Source organism: Nomascus leucogenys, chromosome 6 (assembly GCF_006542625.1).
Source record: "Nomascus leucogenys isolate Asia chromosome 6, Asia_NLE_v1, whole genome shotgun sequence".
In the NCBI taxonomy this organism is placed as follows: Eukaryota; Metazoa; Chordata; class Mammalia; order Primates; family Hylobatidae; genus Nomascus; species Nomascus leucogenys.
Window position 1 is genome coordinate 107,965,444 of NC_044386.1, and position 24,960 is coordinate 107,990,403.

Genomic DNA, 24,960 nt, shown 5'->3' on the forward strand with positions numbered 1-24,960 from the left:
ACCATCTGGAAGATGGAACCTAGTAGAAATATTGACGTCCAGATCCATTCACAAGGTGGAGGCAGGCCTGGAGATTTTAAAACCTGCAAGATGAAAGTTTCCCTTTAATGAGCGTGGACTCAGTGTCCGCCTGCATTTGGATTCACGCCCAAGGGAGGAGAGCAGTGAGTGGGGAGGGCTGAGCAGGCATGGCTGGTGGGAGTGAGCCCACTGGTGTTTGTTCACCTGCTGTGTGGGCATGGAAATCTGGCTGGGGAAGCACATAGCCAGGGCTGGTGGTGGCTGTCTCCTCCCTCTGCATGTGCTGCTGGCAGAACCTGGGCTCTGGAAAACAGGGATAATATCACCTGCCTACTGCCGCCACTGAAGGGTCAGAGTGTGGCCCTCACAGCCACCTAGCATATGCCAGTCACACACTAGCCCTAGAGGCAGAAAGACACTTCCAGACAAGCCCCACCAGCTGTACCTAGAAAGGGTTAAGGGCCTGTCTACTTCCACTTCGAGTTCCTTGCCCCTTCAATGGTATGAGGCTAATCAAAAGATAGATTTATTTGGAGGAGATCCCAGTTAATGATTTTCCTTTACCTCTTGATCAGCAACGACAGAAGATTTTTTAGGTTTTCCCCTCCACACCCACTCTCCCCTTCCATGTGCCTGTCATTAAACCAGAAAACTTGCCTGCCAGGTAGGGAGCCAAATACAGAAAGTGTTCACATGACAATTGAAGCAGACTTTTGTCCTGGCAGGCTCAGTGACTAAGAGAAGGCCCAGGTGCTAGAAGAGAGTGTCGGGGGTGCCACCAACAAAGCCTCTGGCACTAGAGAGGGCCCTTGCCAGAGTCCCCTTCCCCTGCGCTGTCTTGGTGTCTCCATAGATTTCTCCACAGATGTTTGAGCTCTGCACGTTAGAGCCTCTGTTTTAATGCAGAGGCCACAGCTTGAGAGCCGGCCCTCTCCACACAAGCACCTCGCCCCATGGCTAGAGCCCCCTCCTGGCTGCCCGCCTGCACCCCCACACCGCAGTCACCCTCACTCGCTGTGGTTCTTCCAGGGCCCAGGAAACCTTCATGCAATGGGATCAGTGCCGGCGGTTCTACAACTTCCTCATGGCCGACAACATGAAGAAGATCATCCTCTCACACAGGTAGGTCACTTTCCATTCTCTCAGGAGACAGACAGTTCCTTCCTGAGCTCATCTGGGAACCGTGAAAAGCCAGGACTCCTGTTCCTTCAGGGGAAAAAAAAATGCAGATGTGGTACAGACTCTCTGCTGCCTGCATTTGTGACTTGATTAGAAACAAACTTGTCTTGGCCAGGCGCGGTGGCTCACACCTGTAACCCCAGCACTTTGGGAAGCTGAGGCGGGCAGATAGCTTGAGGCTAGGAATTTGAGACCAGCCTGGCCAACATGGTGAAACCCCGTCTCTACCAAAACTACAAAAATTAACCGGGCGTGATGGTGCCGCTGAAATCCCAGCTACTTGGGAGGCTGAGGCAGGAGAGTCGCTTGAACCCAGAAGGCGGAGGTTACAGCGAGCCAAGATTGTGCCAGTGCACCCCAGCCTGGGTGACAGAGCGAGACCCTGTCTGAAAAGAAAAAAAAAAAAAGAAACCTGTCCCAAGCTACTGGGTTTGCCAAATTGCCTTATGCTTTTGTAATTCCCAGTAAATCTAAGACAAGGAACCACTTCTACACCCTTTTCTCCCAAATTAGAGCAGTCATGAGGTGGCTGTCATTGTTGAGGAGACTTTCCCCGTAGGATGCTTCTGTGCCTGGGGGATCAGGTCTCATTCTTGGCTGGCCCTTGGACTTCTGACCAAGCAGCAGGGGGACAGGAGGCTCAGGGCGTGGTTTCGGCGCCTCCGTGCTCGGAGTTTGAGCCTCTCCCTATTCTTCATGCTCGTCTTGCCTCTTCCCCTCGTAATCCTGTGGTGGGTTAACCTGTCAAGTGCTTAGAGCAGTGCTGATATGCATAGCACCAGATAAATATTAGCAATGACTTTTCATTATGATTATTATTATTATTGCTGACATCTCTGCCTCCTCCCCTGTGCCTCTCAATCCCTGTAGCTGGACTAGGCTACTTAGAGGTTCCTGTGCCCCCTGGCCTCTCCCACACCACTTACTACCCTTGCTGAGAATACTCTCCCATTTCTCTACTGGTGGGAACCCAGCCCATTCTTTAAAGTCCATCTCAATTCTCCTGCCTCTGTGAAGCCAACTCATCCATGCCCAAGTTGCTTTTCTGTTGCTTCCCCTCTGTAAATCCTATGTCTAGAACCAAACTGGAGAGCGTTGGAGGGCTTAGGCATGTGTTGATTGCTCCCAGCACCCGAGACACACCCGTTCGCTCAAAAAAATCTGGGGGATTTTTGGTATCACCCTAGAAAAAGCAATCTGACTAAATGATCAGTTTCTTGTTCTCTTTTTTCCAGTGGCTAAAGCAGGCCACACACCCCAGATTGGGCTTCCTGTGGGTGGGCATTCACATGGCACCTGAGCAAGGCTGGGCTTGAAGGCCCCATCAGGCTGCCACGTTGCCAGACATGTCCTCGTGTCCTCGTGTCGGGAAGGAGAGCAGAGGGAGACTTATGTCCCCTGTGCTGGCTGGAAAATCAGCTGTTCCCACTTGGCTCATGTTGTTTGAGCTTCAGCCGTGTGCTGGGCGCTGAGGTGCATGTGGCTCAGCTGAGGTTTGGATGGGTCTGGAGATTGCAGAGGTTTTATAGCCAGAAGGGGTGGATCCAGGCCTCTGACACCAAGTTCAAGTCCTCTGTCTGCCTTTCTGCACCTCTGGAGTTGAAAGTGACTCCTCCCAGGAAACATTTGTTTTGCTAAAGGACCTGGTCTTGCTACTATTTAGTCTAGAAGGTTCAAATTATGAGTCCTTTGAGTGTGCTCTAAGTATTTACATTTTTCAAGTTTACTACAGAAAGCCAAACATTTAGAAATTTTAAGTTAATTTTGAATTTGTGCATTCTATCCAGTAGGTATATAATCTTCCTAATAGTCTTTTGAAAAAAATAAATGCTACAGAAATGTGTTCTTCCTTTGGAGAGGTTGTGAATGAGTAGCAGAATACCAAGTTGGCATAATAAATCCTTCCTACCGCAGGGCCATGCCTCAACAAATTCAGTCCACTTCCAGGTGTGTGACTGAGAGCCCTTGCTGGGAAGAGAGGTCAAAAGAGCACGTTGTGACCCCTACCTCTAATGTCATCCTCTCAAGATGGATTTTTTCTTAATAGAAATGCTGGTTCCACTTGGGGGTTGGGGAAAAAAAATGATTGCTCTCCTGAATAGATGTTAGCTTTTATCTAAGACACTAGAGAGCTGTTGATTTGCCCAAATGCTAAATGAGTTAACCCTTGTTTTCCTTGGTTTTTGTTTGTTTTCCACTCCATCCTGCACACTGAGTCTTCCTTGTTAAGCAACACAAACAGCTCATTAAGGGGAAGGGTCTCTGCCAAGGGGGACATTGTCAACACAGTGTAAGGACGAGGCCCCTACGGCTTGGCCCACGGCCCACCACTCACCACAGGGCCCATCTTGAGCCCCCCTCCCCTGTGCTGAAGGTTTTTTAATATTCAACTAGGTTCAAACCCAATCTTTAGTTTGTCTGGGTACCCCTGAAAAGGGAAATAAGGTTTTGACATTAACAGCGCCAGCTCATCCTCTGGGATGTTCCAAAGGCTAAAGGTTCTGTTTCTAACTGACCACGTTGGCTCTCCCTCCTGGCTTGCTGTGGCAAGGAAGCAGGCTCTGCTGTGGTTGTTCATTCTCCACATCTTAATCTCTGTTTGCTTTTGTGTTTGCTCTAGGCAAGCTCTTTTTGGAGACCATGTTAAGAAACCCCAGAGCCTGGAGGACACGGACTTGAGCCGGCTGTACACAGCAACATCCCTGATGCAGATTGATGACAATGTGATGAGGTGTGTCCGCGCAGGCGGGAGAGGGATGCTCTGGGGCAGAGTGCCAGGCAGGAGGCTGCAGGTCAGCTCTGCCCAGCACTAGTGCTTTGCTCTGCCTGCTTTAGTGTTAATTTTTTTTCCCCTTTAAGTAAGTGTCCAGTGTTTAAAAACAGAGGATTTCACAGGAACATTTAAATTTCTAGTTTCTCCTGGAAAGTAGGAAAAGGATCCGACCACTCATTCTGCATTCCTACAAAGCATAGTTAGCTTGATTCAAGGAGCTGGGGCGTGCAGGCCCTAGCATAGGCAGTCTTCACCCTACCTGTCCTGCCTCAACACCAGGGCAAGTGTCAGGTGCCACATGAATCTGCATTTTGCAGTGGAGTAAAAGGCAAAGGAAATATTTCTTGTACTTCTCTGTGTCTCTAACAAGAGTAGAAAAACTGGCTGGGGGCAGTGTCTCACGCCTGTAATCCTAGGAGGATTTGGGAGGCCATGGGGGGAAGATCACTTGAGCCCAGGAGGTTGAGGCTGCAGTGAGCCATGTTCATGCCATTGCACTCCAGCCAGGGCGACACAGCAAGACCCTTCTCAAAATTTAAAAAAAAAAAAAGTAGAAAAACAGAAGATAGACCAAGAGGATTGTGTGTTTCAAGCAAAATGGACAGAGCCTCTTACTTTGGGGGGTGGAGACTCCCCTCTGAGTGTGAGACACAAATACTGCCCACTTCATTCATCTACTCTTTACCTGCCTCTCTCCTCCAGGTACCTGAGGTTGCAACCTTGACAGTGTCCTCTTTCCTGGTTCCAGTAGTTTCTGATTGAGGTTAGCCTCAGCTGAAAAAGGAAAAGTTGACCTCTGACCTCATCACTCTCTTTAAATACATGATCCTTTTTATTTAACAATCATTTGAGGCCAGGAACAGTGGCTCATGCCTGTAATTCCAGCACTTGGGGAGGCTGAGGCTGGAGGATCACATGAGGCAAGGAGTTTGAGACCAGCCTGAGCAACACAGCAAGTCCCTGTCTCTACAAAAAAAGAATTGAAAAATAAAAATAGCTGGGCACAGTGGCACACACCTGTAGTCCCAGCTGCTTGGGAGGCTGAGACAGGAGGATCACTTGAGCTCATAACTTTGAGATTACAGTGAGCTACGGTCACAACACCACTGGAGCCCAGCCTAGGCAACAGAGCAAGGCCCTGTCCCTAAAAAATAAAAAATAAATTATTTGATATTTTTAGATGTAGTTTAAAGCAAGCAATTATTCTTCATCTAATAGATAGGCAGATATTGACCTAAGGGTATAGGATCTCTGCTTTGCTTCCTTATGAGATTTGAGTAGCCTTCTTACACCAAGTAACCTTGAAATATGCCTGCTAACAGTTTCTCAAAGGAAATGAAAACTAGGAAATTGCTGGTATGTTCAGAAGGTGAAAAATGAATCTTACCCACCCTCACTTCAGATGAGGCGTGTGACTGTATTGTGGTGTGTAGTAAGAAAAAAACAAATTAAATTTCCCATTCATCTCCTAAATTTTTTAAGCCCAGAAGAGAATGTTTCTCAACACTCTCCGAAGTCTTTCCTCTTTAATAGCGTTGGATAGTAGCAGTTTTATGATCATAACCAGTCTTGGTGGCTTCCTCATAGATCCATCCCAGTAATACTGGAGGGATGGAACAATGCATTTCCTGCCTGCTGAGACTGCAAACGAACTGATTTCACAAGGACAGGCAGCTTAGAGATGATCTCTACACTTGGCCTCCACCCTGTCAAGGGGGCCCTACTAGTCCAGCGTGAGCTTTCCAGGCCATTCCCAGGCAGAGATGTCTAATGAGATCCACAGCTTTGGGGGAGGGAGGATAGCTTAAAGACCCTAGTCAAAACAGGAAGACCCACCATTCAGAAGCCAGAGGCCCTAATCTGTGTCAGAAAGAGGTTTTGAGATCTTCCGGCCTAGGCCTCCTGGTGTCGGAGCTCCAGGTTGAACCTTGAGGGGCCTCTGGGAGCACAGAGCAGAGCAGAGCTGCGGCCCTTCATTCATGCTGAGCACCGAAGGTTTTGTTACATGCCAGTTTATCTCTATTGCTCTGTAGTCAGAGATATGGAACAGTAGTCAGAGATAAAGGGACAGAATTGGTAACTTTGAATGACAGTCTCATTTCTGTTACCTAATACATATTTTATTCCAATTCACAGTGGTCATGTTACTCCACTAAGAACTCTGTTAAAAGGAAAGTTCCAGTAAATGTCCTTGAATTTCAGTTTCTCCATATCTATAGTGACATCTGGTATTATACTGCCACAAGAGATGTAACATACACTAATAATTACTATAGATAACAATTACTACAGGGTAATTACTCTGGGTCAGTCGTGATGCTAGTAAGCACTTTAACATCATAAGTCTCACAGTTCCATTGAGGAAGGCCCTGTCTTCAGATTCATTTTATACAGGAGAAGCTGAGGCCTAGATAAGTTGAACCATTTGCCCAAGGTCACATAGCCAGTAAATAACCAAAGCAGGATTTGAACCCCGATGCCAAAGCCAGTGCTCTTAACCCTGAACCTTGCTACCTACATACATTTCATCGATATGATGAGTTAGTGCAGGATCTGGAACAGTCATAAAATCAGCTCAGCATTCAGGCCTAGCTCCTGCCTGTCTACTCTACCAATGCCACAAGTTAGTGTGAGGAACTGGAGCCATCATCGGCTCAGCATTCTGATCTTATGACCCATGTTTTGTCCTTTTTCTTTTTTTCTTTTTCTGGTGTGTTGCAGGAAGTTTCATGGCTATAACTCCCTGAAGGAATACTACGAGGAAGAAAGTTGCATGCGGTACCTGCACAGGGTGAGTGGCCATCACTGGCTCAGAATTAGCATCACTCCATCCAGCCTCGCACACAGTACAACAAATATCTCCCCTAAATTTTCCTGGTGGAAGCTCAGCTGGAATCTGGCTCCAACCGCTTTTTTAGCTTGGATTTGTTTATTGAACCAGACTCTCTCCCTCTGTAGCTGCCATACATTAATCCCAGAGCTGCCCCTTAGACTGGTGTGCTCCCATGTCTGTGTGAGGGCCTTTAAAATTGCTCCAACACCCACTTTTTTCTTAGTCTTCCTTTGACAGTATAATCCTGTCTGGTTTCTGCCAGATCAATGAGATCTGTCTAGATTTCTTACCATCTGGGACCCTCTTTTGGCCATTCTGTATTTTGTTACCATAGTGTCTAAGACTGAACTCAAAATTCCTGCCGTGATCTGGTAAGCACAGAGTAAAACTGATGTGTTTCTGTATCAAAGTAATGATGAGCATGTCTATTTTTTCTTTTTTTTTTTTTTTTTGAGATAGAGTCTCGCTCTGATGCCCAGGCTGGAGTGCAGTGGCGCAATCTCTGCTCACTGTAATCTCCACCTCCCAGGTTCAAGCGATTCTCCTGCCTCAGCCTCCCGAGTAGCTGGGATTACAGGCGTGTGCCACCACGCCTGGCTAATTTTTGTATTTTTAGTAGAGATGGGGTTTCACCATGTTGGCCAGGCTGGTCTGCAACTCCTGACCTTGTGATCTGCCTGCCTCAGCCTCCCAAAGTGCTGGGATTACAGGCGTGAGCCCCCGCGCCCAGCCGAGCATGTCTGTTGATAAGGTAGACTTGTTTGTATTAATTCAACTTTTAGCAGCTACAATAAACTTTGTGTGATTGTTTGTGGCCAACCAAAATCTCCATATGTTTGTTTTACCTGAATGACCAACAAGCCAGTCCCTCTCATTCTGTCTTTGCACAATTGATTGCCCTGTTTATCCAAACACAGGACTTCCCATTTATCCTTGTCAATGGCCACCTGTAGGTTTGGCCCATCATTCTCCTGGCTAAAGCAGATCACTGGAAACCGTAGTTGTGCTGTCTTATCAGCCATCCCTCCTAGTTTAGCATCATCAGGCTTTTGATGTCGTCATTTAAGCCATTGTAGGAATGTTGAGCTGTCTAGAGCCAACATCAGAGACCTACAGGATACCACAATCATTCACTGCCTCAGTATGGCTGTTCAATGACATCTGAGTCTCCCTATCAGTACCATCTCCACTAAAATGAAAAAGAAGGCTATTGACTGTTTTAGTAAAGTGGATGTTGAATGCAACCCTGCCAATGATTTTCCAATATCCACCAGCCTACTCCTGTTTTCAACCTTCAGATTCTTTTTTTTTTTTTTTTTAAAGAGACAGGGTCTTGCTCTGTTTCCCAGGCTAGAGTGCAGTGGTGTGATCATAGTTCACCACAGCTTTGAAATCCTGGGCTCAAGTAATCCTCCTGCCTCAGCCTCCTGAGTAGCTGGAACTACAGGCATAAGCCATAAACCTGACCTAGATTCTTTTGATTTGTTCTATTTTTGTTTTTGTGTTTGTTTTAACAAATAGAGACTGGGGTATGGGTCTCACTCTGTTTCCCAGGCTGGTCTCAAACTTGTGGGCTCAAGCAGTCCTCCCACCTCAGCCTCCCAAAGTGCTGGGATTACAGGCACGAACCACTGTGCCCAGCCTTGGCCTAGATCCCTGTAGAATCTCTTTTGTCTGGTGTGGAGTGCACTTCATTTTTCCCTCCCATGATATAAACTGAATGAATATGTACATAATTCATTGCAAAGTCATTTCCTAAAAGGCATGGCTAATCTGAAACACTCTGATGATCATCAGGAAGCTTTGCTTCTACACACTCCTGCTTCCAGGGCAGTAATCACAATGGCAGATGTAACTCATCACACTGCCAGAGAATACAAGGCGTCCTTACTGTACCTGTTCAGCAAGCTGAGCTGTGACCCTCTTCCCTTTGCTTCAAAAATATGTCCAGCAGTGAGTTTGAGCCTTGAATCGATGGGGTCTGAAGATGGGAATCAGTAGTTTAATTCTGCTTTATGTTCTTGTTGCAGATTTATGTTCCTCTCATGCTGGTTAATGCAGCTGACGATCCATTGGTGCATGAAAGTCTTCTAACCATTCCAAAATCTCTTTCAGGTAAGTGTTTCTTCCTACCGCCCTCTCAACAGCTCAGCAAATTGCCACAGTAAATTCTGTCACCTTCGCCATGCTGTCATCTCCTGGAGACCACCCTCTTTAGGGAAAGACATCTCATAGCAGTCAGTGTTCTTATTCTGTGTAGCCTGATAGTCCTCGGGCTGTGATGGGGCCTGGGCATCAGGCCCCCCTCGTGTTCCTCCTAGGGCATGAGACAGGACCACCATGTATATCCATAGCCAGTAGGGCTTTGGGGAGTCACCTGATGTTCTGTGAGATTATCTCAGGGTTAGGGTTCCCTTAAGTTTGAAAGTTTGACATAAAGAGATATTTAGATTTAAAATTCGAGACTAGGTGTGTTGGCTCACACCTGTAATCCTAGCACTTTGTGAGGCTGCAATGGGAGGATCACTTGAGGCCAGGAGTTCGACACAAGCCTGGGCAATATAGTAAGACCCTATCTCTACAAAAAACTTAAAAATTAGCTGGGCATGGGGAGGCTGAGGCAGGAGAATGGCGTGAACCCGGGAGGCAGAGCTTGCAGTGAGCCAAGATCACGCCACTGCACTACAGCCTGGGTGACAGAGTGAGACTCCGTCTCAAAAAAAAAAAAAAAAAAAAAAAAATTAGCTGGGCATGGTGGCACATACCTGTAGTCCTAGCTACTCAGTAGGCTGAGGCAGGAAGATCACTTGAGTCTAGGAGTTCGAGGCTGCAGCAAGCTATGATTGCGCCACTGCACTCCAGCCTGGGCAACAGAGCAAGATTCTGTCTCTAAAAATAAATAAATGGTAAAAAATAAAATAAAATTTGACTTGAAAAGCAAAACAAAAAATCCAGTTCTGCTATCTCTTGTGACAGCCTCTCCATCTGCTTTAAACATACAAATAGAAGCAACTAGGCCAAGTTTGGTGGCTCATGCCTATAAATCCCAGCACTTTGGGAGGCCAAGGTAGGCGGATCACTTGAGGTCAGGAGTTTGAGATCAGTCTGGCCAACATAGTGAAACCCCATCTCTACTAAAAATACAAAGATTAGCCAGGCATGGTGGTACATGCTACTGGAGAGGCTGAGGCATGAGAATCGCTTGAACCTGGGAGTGGAGGTTGCAGTGAGCTGAGACTCTGTCTCAAAAAAATAAAAAATAAAGTCAAGCTCTAGGTTATTATTTCTTAGGATGGCCACTTAGCACGTGGCGTTGAGAACTTGGGCATCTTTTAACACAACGTGCAGCTTTAAGAATCTTGAAGATAAATGTCTGTAGTGAAAACTCATTGACTCCATTGAATTCTCCTTGTTCTCTAGTAAATAATACTGTAAATGCCATGAATCCCCACTCAGAGCCCGGCCCCCACCACTAGCATGGGCATCACCTGGGAACTTTTTAGAAATGCAGAATCTCAGCTCCCACTTCAGGCTTATTAAATCAAAATCCGTATTTTAATAAGATATCCTAAGTGATTTCAATGCACAAAGTTAGGAAACACATTGAATCACCTGGGGAGCTTGAGCAATACCAACACTTGGGAATTCCCTTCCCTCACTCCTCTCCCACCTCCCACCCCCAGAGGTTCTGATTTAATTCATCTGGGCCAGCCTGGGGTTAAGGAGCTTTAAGAACTCCACAACTGATTCTAATATGCAGCCAAGTTTGAGAACCCTTTAGCATTCTAAGGCTTTCTTAAGCTGGTGTCCATTCAGCTCCAAAGCCAAGCTGTATTCTAAAACCTGCTAGATGCCACTGTCTTGCCTGCCCCCTCTTTGGTGAACAAGGCAGAGTGAGTAGAGGTTGGATGCCCACTTAGGTGACCCTGCGGGGACAGCCCAGGCTACCCTAGCCAGCCCACCTCTGCACCTCCTGTCCTGGAGCAAACTAGAGAACAGTAACTCACTCAGCTGCGTTTCCCCTGCAGAGAAACGAGAGAACGTCATGTTTGTGCTGCCTCTGCATGGGGGCCACTTGGGCTTCTTTGAGGGCTCCGTGCTGTTCCCGGAGCCCCTGACATGGATGGATAAGCTGGTGGTGGAGTACGCCAACGCCATTTGCCAATGGGAGCGTAACAAGTCGCAATGCTCTGACACGGAGCAGGTGGAGGCCGACCTGGAGTGAGGCCTCTGGACTCTGGCACGCTCCAGCAGCCCTCCTCTGGAAGCTGCGTCCCCTCGCTCCCTGTTTCAGGTCTCCCATCTCCCTCAGTGACCTGGATCTGACCTCACACCATCAGCAGGGGGCAGCCACCATGCACACCTGTCTCGGAGTAGGCAGCTCTTCCTGGGAGCTCCAGGCTATTTTTGTGCTTAGTTACTGGTTTTCTCCATTGCATTGTTAGTCATGGTGACAAGCGACAGAGTTCTTGCCCTCTGTCCAGTTTCAGCATCTGGTTGCTTTTAAGCCAAGTACATCTAGTTTCCCTATTAAAAATGTGTCTGAATAGCAATTTTGCTTTGCTACCAAAAGGCTTTTCCCTGAGAGCAGTGAAGGATGTATGTCATTTTGTGGTGGTTGTATGTGTCCTTACATAGACCTTAAAAGGAGCTCACCCTTCCAGGCCAACGCTGAAGACACAGCTCAGCTTGGAAGCCTGAGAACCCGGGCTTCCCAGGCCAGAGTGTGGCTTCTTAAATGGCAAAGGAAATTCCTTTGTATCACAAGCCAAGTTTTCACCCTATCTTCTAAGACCATTTCCTTACACTTTGCTGCTGCTGAGAGTTACGTGGGGCACTTGTTAAAAATTCAGCCTCCCAGGTCCCTCCCCTTGGAGAGGCTGATTCACTGGGTCTGGGAAGGAGCCTGGGGATTTTAATTTTTGACAAGTGCCCCAGATGATTCTCATCACCAAGCAAATTTTGGAAATGCTGTTCAACAGCGTCCTTAAATTGGGAACATCTTTGTAGCTCGTTTTATTGAAATTCATAATCAGGGGTGTCCCCTAGCTCCCACGGTCTCCAGAGCAGCAAGGCCGGCTATGGAGCTGCCATCGTGTGACCACAGTGTGATGTCTCAGAAGGGTTCCGGGTGGGCTGAACATCTGGGCTGTGCCCTGGCTCTGCTTTTCACCCTGGACAAAGTCCCTGTGGGCTTCAATTTCTTCACCTCTAAAATGGGGGACTTGGACCAGGTAGATTGCTGAGCTCACTACCAGGTTCAAAGTTCAATGACAAACTCAGTTTACTGAGGTTTGAGAGAACATTCCTCCAGGGGAGCCTGGGAGCTGCTCTCCCAGTCTAAGCATGTGGATATCATCATTTGCCTTTTGTGTGTGTGTGTGTCCCTTATTTGATAAAAAGATGTTTTGAGTTTTTTTTTTAAGCACTCACTTGTAATTTTAGTTTTTAAACCCAAGTCCCTCTAACTTTGCCTTTTGATACCAAACAATTCAAAAGTTGGATCTGAGTTTGGAGAAAGATATTTCCAACTTAAGTGGGTATTATTTTGAAACCAGATTTTTAATTTAATAGCCTATATTTGTAGTCTGTTGGATAGGTGTTTCCAAAGTGTGTCTTCTCAAGTGAAAACGCAACTCTAGGTTTCAAGTACTCCTTTTTTCCAATCCTGTGGTACTTGAATGTCTAAAAACCCTGCACTTTGAACAATCAGCAGTTGCTATCTGGAACTAAACAGAACTTTGAGTAAAATTGCCTGGATAATTTAAAAAGATATTTTCCCTCCTTCATCTCCTTTGACTCCAGGACAGACTGGAATATAAGTAGTGGGTCTGCATGGATGTTTCAGGGATCAAAGGAGCCACCTGAGCGCCTGAATGCCAACCCTCAGGGCCACAGGTGGGTGTGGTTTGGGCACGGGTCCAAGTGACTGTGATGGTAACGTCTGTAACCTGAAGAAGTAGTTTTCTGACAATCACCAAATCATCCAAATAACATCAAAAACAGCCCTTATCTCAGAAGATTGAGATTTCTGTGGTCTCAACTTCGCTTTGGTATAATTTCTGGCACTCACCAGCCTCTATCATTATGACTTTCTCCCCAGTGTATTATTTCTCTAATACGTTTCCTTTTCGTGTTCTTTTAGCACAGATTGGCACTTTACCCCCTCAATTTGGAAGCTAGTCCCTCTCCTCTGTTACTTTTCCCTTCACTCAACTACAGCTGTGATCTAGAAGATTCATAATCATATTTCTGCTACTACTACCTTCATTTCTCAAGACTTTTTATGAGAATAGGTAAACCAAGCAATAACTTCCTAGGATTGAATCACCACCCCAGAAGAGTAAGAGGCTCCTTTCATATGCCTGAGGCCACACCCCTTAACCTATTCTGACGAAATAGTGGCTGGGCCATGTACCAGCTCCATTCAGAAATTCAGGAAGAGAAAAGACAGCCCTGTTGTCACACAAACCGGTGTGGGGGAGGGTGGAGCCTGGTCTGCACGGCAGTCCTGGTGGCCCCTGTGGAGGACAGGCAGGGCTGGCAGCATAGCCTTTGTTGCCACACAACCGGAATTTGCTCCTCCAGGACTGTGGGAGCCAATGTCCCAGCTGAAATCTTTTTAGTGTGTGACTCTGAATGGCACTCACATTCCATTTTGGCTCACATGGAACTAACTGAAGCCCTTTGTTCAAGCTTCAGGCTCTTAGGCATGGAAATGAGAATGTGACTGTGGCTGTCTTACAGGAAAATTCTTGTTTGTCCCTGAATGAGAGCACAGAGGCATTGAATTTACAGAGCTGCAAACTTGCCTGATAAATGAGGGAGTGGCAGTTTATAGATAGGTCATCTTTTTTCCTTCCTCCAGGTGTCCTTGCCTTTCTTCCCAAAGTCATTCATTTCTGATGATTATATGAATCCCCCTCTTGCTAGTAAGGTTCTACTTGGTCTAAAACAAGGCTGAATTTTTAAAGATTATTTGAATATATTTTAGAATCAAATTGAGGCTATAAATTGCATCAATCTGGACAATTCCATTGCAGGAATAATGTGTTGAAAACCAATGGGGAGAAGCACCCACATCTCTCCTGTAGCACTCCGTGTCTCATAAGCAATTTGAAGACACTTATAAGTAACTGATTCCAGTCAAATTAGGATTAACTGACTCAAAAAATGGTGTCAAGTTTCTTTCATGTTTTTATGTTAGAAGTGAGTTTAACAGACTTGAAGAAAACTGTTATCTTTTCCTGCTGTGAGTTTACACAAATGATTCCAGAGCAGAATGAAAGCAGAAAGCTGTTTGTTACAATGTTCTTTTAATCTCTCTGCCGCATTTTACACTTACTGGGAACCTTATGAGTCACCATAAGAGTGGAAATATACCTGAGTTCTTGTCCTAATGGTCTCTAATTCACCTTGGATCGTGGGCAAATCACCTCACCTCTCTGAGCCTGTTCCCTCCTCGTAGACCATCTCTAAGACCACTTCATCTATTTACATGTCATTTGCTTGAACATCTGCGTGAACTTGTCTTCTCCAGCCCTTGCAGGTGGAAACAGCTATGTCAAGGCTCAAGGCTCATGCTGAGGGGACTTGGAGGGAGGAGGTTTCTGCATTAAGCTTTCCTGGTGAAGACCCTTGATCTTGTCCAAAGCCCTGTGTCTTTGACTGGCTTCTCTTCAGAGTCCTCATTGTCATTGTAAGATCCTTGCTGTTCTGAGGGTGGTCTTGTGACTGTGGCAGGTGCTGGCCGCTGGAATGAGGAGCCTATCTCCATCCTCCAGTGTGACTCAGGCAGAGCATTGAGAATTCCCAGGGCAGAAATCCTTCCTGCTCAGGCTTTCATTCTAAAACTACAGTCTTCATTAAAGCTGAACTTTCTGGGTAGCTGAGCTTATATGCCTGGCATCTGAATGAGAGCTCTCTTTGTAACTGTGTGACTTGAGATCTATTTTGCCAGCTCCTGGGAAACAATACATGTGTTCTTGTTTGTGTTTGCTCAGCAAGCAGATGTCTGAGATGTAAGAAGCTTTTCTTTTCCTGTGGCATTGATTCTGACTTAGAGCTGAGGTGAAGATCACTGAAACATCACGTCAAGTTGAAGTCACTCGTAGGTCTTTGTCCTTTAGGCAGGACAGGAGAGTCATTAAGAAGCATTTCACTGTAGCATTCTGTCACAATATCATCTGGAATTGTTTTCTTTGCCCAGAAAGCCTTAACTTGCCTCTAGAGAATCCCTGGTATTACAACAATATTATGGCATTAGAATTCAAATTCTTCTGCTGTGGAAGTTTGAAGCGAAGCTGCAGCAAAACCAGAGAATTTCCTCAAGTGGCCTGTAGGCTCCTTGTTATCTTATGCCCCCACCCCTCCCTCAACAATATGAGTGATCCAGAACTGGCCCAAACACCTCAGCTCTGGCCCCTTTTTGCCCTTCTTGGCCTTACTCTGTTGTTCAAAGCCACTTTGGATTGCTTGGATGCTTCGAAAAGCCATGAAAAGTAGCCTGCCTGTGGCAGTTAGAGGCCAAGCAATTGACAGAAAGGGTTTCTTCTACCTCTGTCATCTAAGCAGAGGGAAGTAAACCCTCACCACCCCCCAGCCCCCACTGCCCCCGATTACACTAGAATTGCTTTTGCCAAATTGTAGTTGAAGCTAAGGAAGGGGAATCTGGCCCCTGCTGGGAGAGGGATCTGGTATGCCACACAAGGCAAGGCCTGCTTCTTTCCTTCCCGTCTCTGCTGCTGCTGCAGCCCAGGCTTCCTCCCACAGTGGCCCTTGGAAGCAGGCCGCAGAGTAGACAGCTGCTCCTTTTGGAAGAGTCAGTCCTCGGTGTTTTCTGAACTGTTTTTCCTAGCATGTATGTGGGTAGAGCTTTCATGCATCTCTAGTAATAATAAGCTGAAATTAGTTTTTTTAATTCTCCAATTTAAAACTTTTAATTAAAAAGTAAATTTTATAGTCAAAAATGCAAACTTGGGGAGGGCAGAAAGATCACACCCAAGGCTGTCACTTCACACTTGGAGGGTTGCACAGCAGCCGGGCAGAGGCGCTCCTCACTTCCCAGATGGGGCGGCAGAGACGCACCTCACTTCCCAGACAGTGTGGCAGCCAGGCACAGGCATGCCTCACTTCCCAGATGGTGGGTGGCCAGGCAGAGGTGCTCCTCACTTCCCAGAAGGTACAGTGGCCGGACAGAGACGCTCCTCACTTCCCAGAGGGTGGGCGACCGGGCAGACGCGCGCTTCTCGCTTCCCAGAGGGTGGGTGGCCAGGCAGACACACTCCTCACTTCCCAGACAGTTGGGCAGCCAGGCAAGCGCCCCTCACTTCCTAGATGGGGCGGCACCCGGGAAGAGGGGCTCCTCACTTCCAGACAGGGCAGCGGCCAGGCAGAGGCGTTCCTCACTTCCCAGAACAATTCTTTATGAATTTCATAAAGGACTGAATGTGCAACTGAAACCTGCTAGTGATGATCTGGTAATATACAATCTGTCCAGTGACCAACCAGTTTGTTTTTATTGTGTTTTCTAACCATAAGAGATCATTAAAGGCAAAGCCTATATGACACTGTACACACACACAAAAATGGTCACCGCAGGCCATACTACCAATGAAATGGTATGTAAACAAATCTTTTTCTGGTCAAGAGAAAAAAAAAAGAGATAGCACTCTGCATGCTTCGCTCTACAAGATGAATTTCCCTAGAAAGAATCCAATGAAGGCCGGGCGTGGTGGCTCACTCCTGTAATCCCAGCACTTTGGAGGCTGAGGCGGGTGGATCACCTGAGGTTAGGAGTTCAAGACCAGCCTGGCCAACATGGCAAAACCCCTTCTCTACTAAAAATGCAAAAATTAGCTGGGTGTGGTGACCAGCGCCTGTAATCCCAGCTACTCGGGAGGCTGAGGTGGGAGAATTGCTTGAACCCAGGAGACGGAGGTTGCAGTGAGCCCAGATCATGCCACTGCACTCCAGCCTGGGCAACAGGAGTAAGACTCCGTCTCCAAAAAAAGAAAAAGAATCCAGTGAAAATGGCTGCAATTACAACAAGAAGTGAAGGAAGAGGACTGGTGACACCTCTGAAGGATGCAGTTGAGGTTGATCCAGGTTTATCCGAATGTGCTATCTTTCTGAGCCTTAAACCTTCATCTCTCAGGTGTCGATTTTCTTCTGATAGCTTCATCATTTCTCCCTGAAGTCTTTTACACTATTCTATTAGTTTCCTTGTTTCGGTATCATTAAGTGAAACACTGTGTGGTTTTGGCATGGGTCCATCTTGTTTAGATGCATTCAGTGGAACAGCTTTGCTAGGTTCCATGTCATTCAATTTATCATTTTCATTGGGCATTTCAAATAGACATCTCAATTTGGAATCCATTAATTCATGAGGTTTTGCCTCTTTCCACACAGCTTCCATACCTGAAGTGTTTAGTGGAGCAAAAATTGTACCATAAACTTGTGTTTACTCTTTTCATTCGGATCATAGTCAAAGGGCTGTAGCATTACTGAAACAGTCACAGTTGACCCTGGGTCAATAATTCCACTGTTGGGCCTCACACAGTACCGGTGAGGCGCTGTAGTCTTCACTTTGAAACACACTTTTCTATCCGATGGATTTCGCAATTTAAGATTTGTAGTGACTACATCTGTGAAGGGGCCTTTGAATTTGAGGTCTGTGGGCGGGTCGAGGACCAGGATCTGCTCGTGCTTCGCCATGGCCCCAGAGGCGGACGCCATCGGAGAGACAGCGCAGAGTAGGGGGCGGTTTGCTCGCTGGGGGCGGGTGACGATGGCGAGGGGGGAGGGGGAGCGAGTTTGCATCTCTCCTTTTCCTAGTTAGACTCTGTTCAACCACATTCTTAGGTTGGCAGATCTGCTTCCAGATTGATTTTTTGAGAACCATCACTTTCACATTCCTAATTCTGATTTTGTTTTGTTTTGTTTGGGTTTTCTGAAACTTAAAATGCTGCCCTGAAAATACTATATTTTTGAGTTTGTGTTCTGAAAGCCTCCATGCTGCTGGATCTTTGGCGGGAAATACAGGATCCTTCAGCACTGAGGTGTTTAAGATTTGCAACTAGCAATGCAATTTTTTCTAAATATGGGGATATTTACCTTTATTAAGAAATTATACTAAACAATGATGTCCTTGATCATTTTATGTTCTCATATTACTTTTGATTCTACTATGATTGCGTGGTGGTGAACAAAGATCATTACAAACAAAAACTGTAATTTTGTTATATTTGATTCAATGGAATTTACTTAAAAAATAAAGACTAAAAATGTGGTGTGGCTATGTGTCCTTTGTATAGTGGCAGTTTTCCGTCTGAAAGGATTCTTCCTGTGTCTTCACCAAAGTATGAGATTAATGGAAATACACAAAACCCCATTTTTGCACCACAATTGATGTTAGTCCATCCTTGCAAACACATACCGAAACCTTGACCAGGCCACAAGTGTCTTCACAACCCCATCTTCTCCAGGCAAGAAAGCCAAGAACTAAAATAAGTGAAGTATCTGTTTTCTACTTTTTTTATTTTTTAGAGAGAGGTTCTTCCTCTGTGGCCCAGGCTGGAGTGCAGTGGCATGATCACAGCTCACTGCAGCCTTGACCTCTTAGGCTCAAGCAATCCTCCTGCCTCAGCCTCCCGAGTAGCTGGGACTACAGGGGCTTGCCACTGCGCCTGGCTAATTTTTTAGTTTTTAGTTTTTTGCTATGTTGCCCAGGCTGGTCTCAAACTTGATTTCAAGCAGTCCTCCTGCCTTGGCCTCCCAAAGTGTTGGGATTACAGTTGTGAGCCACCATACCCAGCCTCAGTGTTTTAATCACTTCTTAAAGTGAATCATGAAGACAAAATACAAGGCAAGGTGTAAATGGTGCTTGCCGTGTGTGATTTGTATGCTTTTCCAATAATGTTCTTTGAAAAGACCAGGTGAGGCCGGGTGTGGTGCCTCACACCTGTAGTCCTAGCACTTTGGGAGGCCAAGGCAGGTGGATCACCTGAGGTCGGGAGTTCGAGACCAGCCTGACCAACATGGAGAAACCCTGTCTCTACTAAAAATACAAAATTAGCTGAGCATGGTGGCGCATACCTCTAATCCCAGCTACTCAGGAGGCTGAGGCGGGAGAGTCACTTGAACCCGGGAGGTGGTGGTTGTGGTGAGCCGAGATCGCGCCACTGCACTCCAGCCTGGTCACAAGAGTGAAACTTCGTCTCAAAAAAAAAAAAAAAAAAAAACCAAACAAACAAAAAAAAAGACTGACCATTTCCTAAGTCAAGATTATATTGGGTTGGTTGGGTGCTGGTGGTGGTTTCTTCTTTGAATCTGTCTGAACCCAAGCTAAGGGTCTTCCAGGACCAAGCACTGGCTCAGCCACGAGGGTTCTACCACCACCAAGAGACACTCACAGCTCCCTTCCCTCCTTGGCCACACAAAACCTTTGTCAAGTTAGGCAGGGTGGGGAGTGTTAGCTTTAGAAGTTGTGCATTAACAAGACCTAAAAAGCCCAATGGCAAGTTTCAAAATTCATCCCTCTCTGGTAAGCAAGCTTCCCCTCGATTCATATCCCCCACAAATTAGCCAGACTATTTTGGCCCAAGAAAACCAACTTGCAAAGAATACTACCTATGAAAAGACTACATGGAAGAGATTTCAGGTCCAGGGCATTTGGGAGGTCAGTGCCAGCTGCATGACAATGTGGTCAGGCAGGACCAGTAGCACACACAGCTGCCCTCTCCTGAGGCAGCCATACAGCATTTGTGTTCAGTGACACCTCACTCACTGCCCCAGTCATGCTACTTTTTATTTTACCTTTCATTAACAGGCCTCTCTGCTCTAGTCCTATAGGGAGTATGTTCCCTTGATGAAGATCTTACTGGATGGCCCTTCGTATGACAGCCTCCCCTCACTTCTCTCTTGGGTGTCTTCAGAGGGAGTTACAGGAAAGTGCTACCATATATCAGAGTGGTTGAAAGACATGACGGGCAATTTGACCTTGAACTGGTGAACCCCTCCCCAAAGGGGATAAATTTTTTTATTATTATACTTTAAGTTTTAGGATACATGTGTACAATGTGCAGGTTTGTTACATATGTATACATGTGCCATGTTGGTGTGCTGCATCCATTAACTCGTCATTTACGTTAGGTATATCTCCTAATGCTATCCCTCCCCCTCCCCCCACCCCACAACAGGCCCCGGTGTGTGATGTTCCCCTTCCTTTGTCCATGTGTTCTCATTGTTCAGTTCCCACCTATGAGTGAGAACATGCGGTGTTTGGTTTTTTGTCCTTGCGATAGTTTGCTGGGAATGATGGTTTCCAGCTTCATCCATGTCCCTACAAAGGACATGAACTCATCCTTTTTAATGGCTGCATAGTATTCCATGGTGCATATGTGCCACATTTTCTTAAACCAGTCTATCATTGTTGGACATTTGGGTTGGTTCCAAGTCTTTGCTATTGTGAATAGTGCCGCAATAAACATACGTGTGCATGTGTCTTTATAGCAGCATGTTGTATAATCCTTTGGGTATATACCCAGTAATGGGATGGCTGGGTCAAATGGTATTTCTAGTTCTAGATCCCTGAAGAATCGCCACACTGACTTCCACAATGGTTGAACTAGTTTACAGTCCCACCAACAGTGTAAAAGTGTTCCTATTTCTCCACATCTTCTCCAGCACCTGTTGTTTCCTGACTTTTTAATGATCACCATTCTAACTGGTGTGAGATGGTATCTCATTGTGGTTTTGATTTGCATTTCTCTGATGGCCAGTGATGAGCATTTTTTCATGTGTCTTTTGGCTGCATAAATGTGTTCTTTTAAGAAGTGTCTGTTCACATCCTTCGCCCACTTGTTGATGGGGTTGTTTGTTTTTTTCTTGTAAATTTGTTTGAGTTCATTGTAGATTCTGGATATTAGCCCTCGAAAGGGGATAAACACCTCTCTCCATGTGGCTTTGTGTCACCCACACCTTCCTTTTGATTCATGCTATCTACCACATTTACCCCAGCATCTCTACTGAAGACTGGTTTCCTCTTAAAGTCATTTCCTCCTCATCTGATGATGGTTGGTGAAATTAACCTGAAATATATGAAATTCTCATTTCATTGTTTCTTCTCCCTTCTGCCTGCACCTCTCCCACCCCCAGAAATAAATGAAACAAACATTGGAGACAAAGCATGAGTAACAATAGAGCCAAAGAGATTTGGAGCCAGAGTTGCTAGGTTCGGGTCCCATCCTCACCACTTCTAGCTCTTTGATCCTAAGCAGGATTTAACCTCAGATTGTTATTTATTTATTTATTTACCTATGGGAATAATGATACTAAGAATGCCTACCTCAGGATGATTGAGGGGTTCAGATGATATTTTTCAGAGTGCTGATATTACTTTGGACAGTGGTTTTGGCTTTATCTGTTTGGTTCCCACTCATACATCATCTCCAAGGTAGAAACTACAAGAAAAGTGTCTGACGTGGTCCAGCTCCACACCAAGGTGTCTAACTGATGGGCTGCGAGGAAAGCAGAGCCTGGCCTGGTTATAGTTTCGAAAAACATTCCTGGGCTCAGAAGTGCTGACGCGCCACGTTGTGTGCACCATCAAACCCTGATCCTTGTCTTTTCCTTCTTCATATGTGGCCACCTTGAGAAATCAAGGTGTAGTACACATCCTTTCTACTGGCAAGGCGACTTCCGGGCACAGCCCCACAGTGGAACTTGCTTATTCTGGGACATTTAGCCTGTCAGCTGCGGTCTTCCCACAGGGCTCCTGCAGCCTTCTTCTCTGTTCTCTGCTCAAGTGCAAAGTTTGCCTTTAAACCCACAGATATGAATACTTACTAGAGTGGGTTCCTCCATATCCTCACCTCCATATGTCAACATACAGGGTTTAAGCAGTGCACATTTGAGCCACCTGCTGGGAGGTAGACAACCACTGTTTTGTAAGCATTGATTGCCTTCTCTCTCTCTCTCTCTCTCTCTCTCTCTCTCTCTCCTCTCTCTGACAGGGTCTCACTCTGTTGCCCATTATTAATAGGAGAGCAGTAGTGTGATCATGGCTCAGGCAGCCTCGAACTCCCAGACTCAAGATCCTCCTGCCTCAGCCTCTTTAGTAGCTAAAAGTACACTACATTTGGCTGATTTTTTTTTTTTTTTTTTTTTTTTTTGTAGAAACAAAGTCTTGCTGTGTTGCCCAGGCTGGTATTGAACTCCTGGCCTCAAGCACTCCTCCCACCTCAGCCTCCCAAAGTTTTGGGATTACAGGCGTGAGCCACTGTGCCTGGCCTGATTGGTTGTTTAATGTGTAGTCCCCTGGGGGTCTTGTTAAAAATGCAGATTCTGATGCAGCATGTCTGAGATGTGGCTCCCATGGGGCACTCCAAGGTCCAGCCCTCCTTGGACCACCCTTTGAGTAGTGAGGCTCCAAGAGATCCCACAAGCTTCCAGATTTGACACTTCTGAGCTTCCTCAACTCCAGAGCCAAGCCTCCAACCAAAAGTGGGATCAGAGGCCAGGTGTGGTGGCTCATGCCTGTAATTCCAGCACTTTGGGAGGCCAAGGTGGGAAGATCACCCAAGGTCAGGAGTTCAAGACCAGCCTGGCCAACATAGTGAAACCCCGTCTCTACTAAAAATACAAAAATTGGCCAAGTGTGGTGGCATGCACCTGTAATCCGAGCTACTCGGGAGGCTGAGGCAGGAGAATTGCTTGAAGCTGGGCGGCAGAGGTTGCAGTGAGCCGAGATCACACCACTGCACTCCAGCCTGGGTGACAGAGTGAGACTCCGTCTCAAAAAAAAAAAAAAAAAAGAAAAGGTGGGATCAGCAGTAGTCCACTTCACCTCTTTTCCTGCTAGCTTGAGTTAAGAGAAAGGTATACCTCTTCTAGTAAGGCTTTGCCAGGCCCCCAGGCAGCACTAACCTCCTCCACTTTCCCCTGGGTAAACCCGAGGCAATGGCCAATATCATTGAGAGGCTTTCTGAAGCTGGCGCCCATTTCCTTCCTGAGACCTCCACCCACAGCTTGATGAATTGCCTCCAGACTCTGCTGTCTCCATTCTCCCAACGTCTACATTAGCATGCCAGAAATGCATCGCTGCAACCTTCCAACTCAAATTACTTTGATGAGGCTGAATCCCTGCCTTATCCCAGATGTCCCCAGAAAGTGTCGGGTGTGGTGGCTCATGCCTGTAATCCCAGCACTTTTGGAGGCCGAGGCCAGAGTATCACCTAAGGTCAGGAGTTCAAGACCAGCCTGACCAACACTGAGAAACCCTGTCTCTACCAAAAATACAAAATTAGCTGGGCGTGGTGGCGCATGCCTGTAATGTCAGCTACTCGGGAGGCTGAGGCAGAAAAATCGCTTGAACCCGGGAGGCGCAGACTGTGGTAAGCTGAGATCTCACCATTGCACTCCAGCCTGGGCAACAAGAGCGAAACTCTGTCTCAAAAAACAAACAAACAAACAGATGTCCCCAGAAAGGAAGTTGTTATGGGCACCAAATGGTTGTCATAAAATTCATGTTTTGTTGTCCCCCTTCCCATAGCTGGTGGCCTTCAAAAGAGTACTTTATTCTCTCTCTCCAATAATGTGGAGGCCATTTGTAGGAATCACACACATAGGCAGCTGGGATTTTGTGAAGCTGAGCACGTCAGATTTTAACATTGGTAGTCTTCAGACACGTTTTCCCAAAAGCGGCACCACCTTCTCAGGCAAGGTCTGGCCCAGCCCACCCAGCTAACCCTCCTGCCCAGCTTGTCCCTGGAGGGGCAGTGTCAGGGCACGGCCAGCAGGGGGCGGCGCGAGCACACAGTCAGAGCCGGCTCACGGGATCCCAACCCTATGGCTTCTTCCTCAGAAAGCCACTTGTTTTCTTATCAGACGGGGTCCCTGAGCTAGGGCCCCAGCCCTGCTGACCTTAGGGATGACCCCAGCATCCCATTCGGGTTTGCGTAGGAGCTAGGGCTGCCCCAAGAGTCTTCTGCTCAGCATGTGCCTGATTTCATTTATATATTTAGAGCTGCCACAAATTCAGAGTGGGCCTGGGCTGTGTCCAGGAGGGCACCTGGCAGCTCGGGGCTCGGGGGAAGATGGGAGTCAGTGGACAGGGATCAACCAGGGGTTCCCTCAGATTTAGGACCCAGGTCTTAAGGAACAATTAGAAGTATATCATGAAAACGTAAAATATACCCTTCCTTCCTTCCTTCCTTCCTCTCTCTCTCTCTCTTTCTTTCTTTATTTTTTGAGATGGAGTCTCTCTCTGTCACCCAGGCTGAAGTGCAGTGGCACGATCTCGGCTCACTGCAACCTCCACCTCTCGGACGCAAGCAATTCTTCTGCCTCGGCCTCCCGAGTAGCTGGGATTACAGGTCCCCACCACCAAGCTCGGCTAATTTTTTTGTTGTTGTTTTTGTTGTTTGTTTGTTTGTTTGGGGACAGAGTTTTGCTCTGTTGCCCAGGCTGGAGTGCAATCGCGCGATCTCGGCTCACTGTAGCCTCCGCCTCCTGGGTTCAAGTGATTCTCCTGCCTCAGCCTCCCAAGTAGCTGGGATTACAGGTCCCTGCCACCACACCTGGCTAATTTTTGTATTTTTAGTAGAGATGGGGTTTCACCATGTTGGCCAAGCTGGTCTCAAATCCTGACCTCAAGTGATCTGCCCACCTCAGCCTCCCAAAGTGCTGGGATTACAGGCATGAGCCACCGCGCCTGGCCAAAAATACCCATTCCTTTAATTTAACTCAGCCTCATCACCACCCCCTTCCATCAACACCTCCACGCAGGTCACCAGTGCCCTCCACCTTGGCAAACGCTAGTCTCTATTCCTTTCTCACATGACCCCAAAGCACCATTGACAGTTCTCGTACTTGAAATACCTTCTTAGCTCCAGATGTTCCTAAGTACTCTCTCAGGGTGAGGCTCCTTCTACCAGAGCAGCTTCACTCTTTTTAGGTTGGTGGTGTGTTTTGTTGATACAGGGTTTCCCTCTGTTGTCCAGGCTAGGGTGCAGTGGCACAACCATGGCTAACTGCAGCCTCGACCTCCTGGGCTCAGGTGATCCTCCCACCTCAGCCTCCTGAGTAGTGGGGACTACAGGCATGCACCACCATGCCCAACTAATTTGTGTATTTTTTGTAGAGGTGGGTTTCA

At 46.8% G+C, this 24,960-nt stretch overlaps 2 protein-coding genes and 1 pseudogene across 4 annotated transcripts in view; 2 read left to right on the top strand and 1 right to left on the bottom strand.

Annotated features, from left to right (window-relative positions):
• ABHD2 (abhydrolase domain containing 2) overlaps nucleotides 1–18,095 on the top strand; it is a 112,367-nt gene extending 94,272 nt beyond the window's left edge. Inside the window, exons 7-11 of one of the 2 annotated variants that reach the window (XM_030814993.1) lie at nucleotides 1,051–1,143; nucleotides 3,821–3,931; nucleotides 6,695–6,764; nucleotides 8,837–8,921; nucleotides 10,835–18,095. In XM_030814993.1, coding sequence (XP_030670853.1) covers nucleotides 1,051–1,143; nucleotides 3,821–3,931; nucleotides 6,695–6,764; nucleotides 8,837–8,921; nucleotides 10,835–11,031 — 556 coding nt within the window. In that variant the 3' untranslated portion in view covers nucleotides 11,032–18,095. The remainder of the gene's footprint in view (nucleotides 1–1,050; nucleotides 1,144–3,820; nucleotides 3,932–6,694; nucleotides 6,765–8,836; nucleotides 8,922–10,834) is intronic. The other variant, XM_030814994.1, reaches the window with a different exon arrangement.
• FANCI (FA complementation group I) overlaps nucleotides 8,869–24,960 on the top strand; it is a 124,653-nt gene continuing 108,561 nt past the window's right edge. The window contains exon 1 of the mRNA XM_030814987.1: nucleotides 8,869–8,921. The gene's annotated coding sequence lies outside the window, so the exon portion shown is untranslated. The remainder of the gene's footprint in view (nucleotides 8,922–24,960) is intronic.
• Nucleotides 16,606–17,726, bottom strand: LOC100588177 (annotated as a pseudogene). Its single transcript, XR_004030595.1, has one exon. The product of XR_004030595.1 is annotated as a vesicle-associated membrane protein-associated protein A pseudogene (transcript).